Source organism: Octopus bimaculoides, unplaced genomic scaffold (assembly GCF_001194135.2).
Source record: "Octopus bimaculoides isolate UCB-OBI-ISO-001 unplaced genomic scaffold, ASM119413v2 Scaffold_150156, whole genome shotgun sequence".
In the NCBI taxonomy this organism is placed as follows: Eukaryota; Metazoa; Mollusca; class Cephalopoda; order Octopoda; family Octopodidae; genus Octopus; species Octopus bimaculoides.
In genome coordinates, this window is record NW_026407018.1 from 14,830 (window position 1) to 19,408 (window position 4,579).

At 35.5% G+C, this 4,579-nt stretch overlaps 1 protein-coding gene across 1 annotated transcript in view; it reads right to left on the reverse strand.

Moving 5' to 3' along the window:
- Positions 1-3,466, reverse strand: part of LOC106881167 (uncharacterized) — a 12,918-nt gene extending 9,452 nt beyond the window's left edge. The window contains exons 1-4 of the mRNA XM_014931457.2: positions 3,382-3,466; positions 2,975-3,046; positions 2,546-2,715; positions 1,683-1,774 (exon numbers count right to left, since the gene is read on the reverse strand). Coding sequence (XP_014786943.2) covers positions 1,683-1,774; positions 2,546-2,693 — 240 coding nt within the window. The 5' untranslated portion in view covers positions 2,694-2,715; positions 2,975-3,046; positions 3,382-3,466. The remainder of the gene's footprint in view (positions 1-1,682; positions 1,775-2,545; positions 2,716-2,974; positions 3,047-3,381) is intronic.
- Positions 3,467-4,579: the final 1,113 nt, after the last annotated feature.

Below are 4,579 nucleotides of genomic sequence, written 5' to 3' on the forward strand. Positions count from 1 at the left end.
AACTTTGAGTCATTGCTCTTAAAATTATCAAACGACAACAAAGGAAATGCTGAAAGATGACTTCATAAATAATCCCCTTTAACGTTTATTTATACTTACTGCATTTAAAGGATGTTTATACATGCCCCCAATATGCAACGTCCTCATATCACGTGTCAATAACGCACATAAAGACGCGATCGCTCGCACACGCACACACATGTACACACACGCACGCACACACACACGCATTGAGAGGAAACGACAAATAATTATAATTCTGTATAATTCGGTCAGAACTTCTTACTCGGGGGTAAGTACATTGAATTCTCTGTGCAAAATGTACGAACAGCCACGATTGCAATCACCAGCAACAACAGAAATGAACACACCGGTACCCTTCGTAAAAGATGATAATCAAAATAAATGGCCGCACTTAGACGTTCAAGTCATGGCAATAACCAGAATATGCATAAATGGATACAAAAACTGTTTCCCTTCTTCAGGCACATTTTATAACCCTGAAATGAAAACAATCACACAAAATTCGAAGTGAAAAGTAACCTAGGTCTAGAGGAATCACTGGATCATGGAAACATTATTAATATTCTTTCTGGAACGTTGGATCTTGAAGTAGATAAGCTATAAACAATAGCATATAAATATTGTTTTTAAAAAGCCCTTTGGCTAGAAAGTGTCGATACCAAATCTCCTGTGAACATGACTGACGTTCTAACATTAGACCAAAGCGATCTTTTGAATGTCCCCATTTCTTTTAGAAATTTTATTTTTACCACCGAAAATTGTATGTTGCTGACGTCATAAGAATGTATAAACTCCAAGAAAACATGCAATAATTATTTCTTGGCACGAAACAAGCCAATAATAACAATAACAACAGCAATATTAATAACAATAATGATAATAATAATAATAATAATAGTAAAGATCGGGACATCCATAAGAAAGGTTCCATAGGTCAGGAGAAATTGAACCGTCCTATACCTGTTATGACATACACAACCAATAGCCTGAGGACACTCACTTCACAGTAGGCAGCTCTTACTTTCAGACAGACTTTGTGCAACATCCAGAAGCTGCCTGTACTTTGAAATTTAAGGATTTCCAGGATAATTCTGTTACACAATCGTTCAAATAGAAAATACTATGAGATATGAATATCTCAAGGTCACCAAAATTGGGAATGAGTGTGAGCAGTTCAGAGATCTTGATCCTGCTGGCTGCTACCACTAATAATCTTGTTGAGCTCGTTGAACAGCGGAACTTGCTTCCAGCTTGACTCAGGACAAGTACTTCATACATACCACTCTAAGCACAGCCACGTTTGCTGGAGAAGGAGAAAGGAAGAGGCCACACTTAAGTTCGTGAGCTCAATTCCTGGAACGAGTGGAACCTTGTGTTCTTGAACAAGGCACTTAATTTTACGTTGCTCCAGTCTACTCAGCTGAAACTGTGTAACCAGCCTATTGCCGGTCATCTTTCTCTCCCCTCAGATGTGTAATCTTCGTTGTTCTGCTAAGTCAAAAATCGAGCGGATGTGTGTATCTGCTTGCGACTCTATAAGGCACTGAAAACAATTAGCAAATGCATGTTACAAATGCAAGATACTTGGCCATTCTGGCTTTGGGTGTGGGTTATGAGCATATTATAGCAAATAGGAAGAAAGGAACATTTCAATTTACCTCATCGCCTGTACAGTTTGTCACTTCTGATTCATTGCACATCAACCCTGAACATGTTTGACACTGCACATTCCGTTGAAATAACGAGTAATCTATACAATACAATAAAATATCCATATTTAGGAACCAAATATGTAATGTATAAGAATAAGAAAAAATAATTACTTTGTGTTTTAAAGCAAATGTAAAAGGGATAATGTTGGAATCAATACATGTGACATATTCAAATTTAGTTATCAATGGAGACTAAAGAAGCATGTTACGATTTTCACCTGCAATTGTTTCAGTTTTGTCACAAATTAAACTAAGAAAACTACGAAAGCTACTTGATGGCATTTTCTATTTGTATTCTGCTCTCACAAAAAGTGCGAACACTGAAATAAAGAGAAATAATACTAAAGTGGTAATTATGCTTTTGTAGAATGAAAACCTTTATGAAATCTGTGAATGTAATTTAAATTTTGTAATACCTATCAAAATATAATCGTTGATTTAATGAGGAAGCCTCTATGTGGTGACGCAACCTCCTCAAATAGTAGCCAAAGCACACACTTTATTTTCAAAACAGAAACACCACGCGATATCATGTGATCTTCAAAAATATCCTGGAGTTTCCTTTATGGTAATAAACCACAAATCCTGAACATTTTGGAGAGAACGGCAATCCATTACATCAACCGCAGGGCTCAACTGATACTTTTTATTCACCCCCAAGAGGATGAAAAGTAGAGTCGACATGGACGTAAATTGAACTCAGACCCTAACGGATGAAATGTCGCTAGGTGTTTTATCCGGCCTGTCAACGATTGTACTGTCAGTGATAATAATAAAATAACAACACAAACAAGGAAGATTTTACTAACCTTTACATTGCGAGTATTCCATTATTGGTATTAATTTGTTTTGGTTATTGCCTGGATCTGCCTGACACTCGCCCTGGACCTTCACAGTCCTGCTGAATGTTGAGTTCACATAATTTACCAAGGCTGACAGATGACATCCACACATCATATCTGTATTGTTTCTGAGGTCGCTGCAATTATAAACAGAACTTTAAGTGAATGTGCTTTAGAGATTAGAGTATCGTCTCTTGTATTTGACAAGAAACAAGGATAATGTAATTCCAGAAAGAGTATAGAAGTAATGACATCTTTTTATGAGTTAAGTTTGACGACATTTTTTTATGAATTTAATTTGATGACGTCTTTTTTATGAGTTTAGTCTGATGGCATCTTTTTATGTGAATACAAAGACTTTTGGCTTTCCAATAAAGGAAGATTTGTTGTACATACATGGAAAAAATACGGGGAAGGAATAAGAACGCGCCATTCTCAGAGTTTTGTATTCGGTTGTTCTGCAAATATCTGAAAGAATGAAACAAATATTTTATTAGTTAAAATACGCACAAGTTAATAAGTCTGTTTTCTCCTCTTAATATACTGTCCAAACTAAGCGAATAAAAGCTTTTGTTTACTGCAAAGTTGTTTATTTCTCTATGATTTTTCTGTCTGTAGTTTGTACAGGAATAATTAACCTAATTTAGATATCCTCGGGGAAAAGAGTCTTCTGTGATATCCGAGTAACAACATATGGAAGATGATAAGCGATAAGAATAACAAAACATCAAGAAGACTTTGTTGTGTGGGTTTTACATAACATTCACATTTAATGCGATATCAACAAGATTTATCCAACTTACAGAAATCTTAAATTGCGCAGATCATCGAAGGATCCTATTTGAATTTTCTCGATATTATTTTCATTCAAATATCTGTAACATAAAATGTTAGTTGGTAAAATAACGCGGAGAAGAGTTTCATAATAAAATAATATTATCATCGAAATGTCTATGAAGCAAAATGTTTAGTGATTAGAAAATCTATAGAAGTGTCTTATGATAAGATGTAAAGTATAATGGCTAAAAATTTACTCGGTAGAGAAGGAAAGGAGATGAGGATGAAGATGATAATAATATTGAGGTTGAAGAGGAAGAGGATAGTGTTGGAGGTGGTAGCATGGATGAATGTGAGGAAGATGCTGAGGACAGGAGTATGGTAGTAGTGTTAATGAAGATAATGTTGCTGCTGATGATGATGATTTTGATGACGACTGTTGACGATGATAATATGTTGATGATGATAAAGGTAAAGGTGTTAAAGCTTGCACAGGAGACTATGAAGATGGTAATGTCGAGGATGGTGAAGATGAATACGATGAGAGTATCGATAGAAATTAAATTAAAAAAGAGAGCAAGAAAAACATGATGGGGATGAAATTTGAGTCGACGGAAGGAAAAATGTTTAATGTTTGGTAACAGATAGTGAAGGAAAAGGGGGAGAATAAAAAGAAGACGGAAACGAGGCAGAAAGGCAGAACAGTGTGAAGTAGAAGGAGGACGAAGATAAGAGGAAAGAGAAAAAAATGAGAACACAAAGAGAGAACAACAACAATAACGAGCAAGTGATATAAGAGATAATGGAAAACGGCAATGCGGAAACAAGCGGACGATGTGGGGTGAAATCTGAAAGAAACTCCAAAAGAAGGGTAAGTGGAAAATGACGAATAAGATGAGGATAAGGAAACAGAAGGAAAAAAAATAGGTAGCAGAATTACAATAAGTCAAAGATAAAAGAAATAAGAGAAAGGATGAAAATAAATAAGCGTAGAAGGAAAGGTCGTAGTAGTAATAGAAGAAGAAGAAAAGAACAAGGAGCAGAGGAAGTGAAAGCGGAAGTGAAAGAGGAAGAGGAAGAAAAACAACAATTAAAGAAGAAATAGAAGATGAAGTAAAGGACGAAGACGAAGAAGACAGAAAAGAAATTGATGAAGAAGAAAAGAAGGAAGAACAAGAAAAAGAAAAAAGAAGAAGAAGAAGAAGAAGAAGAAGAAGAAGAAGA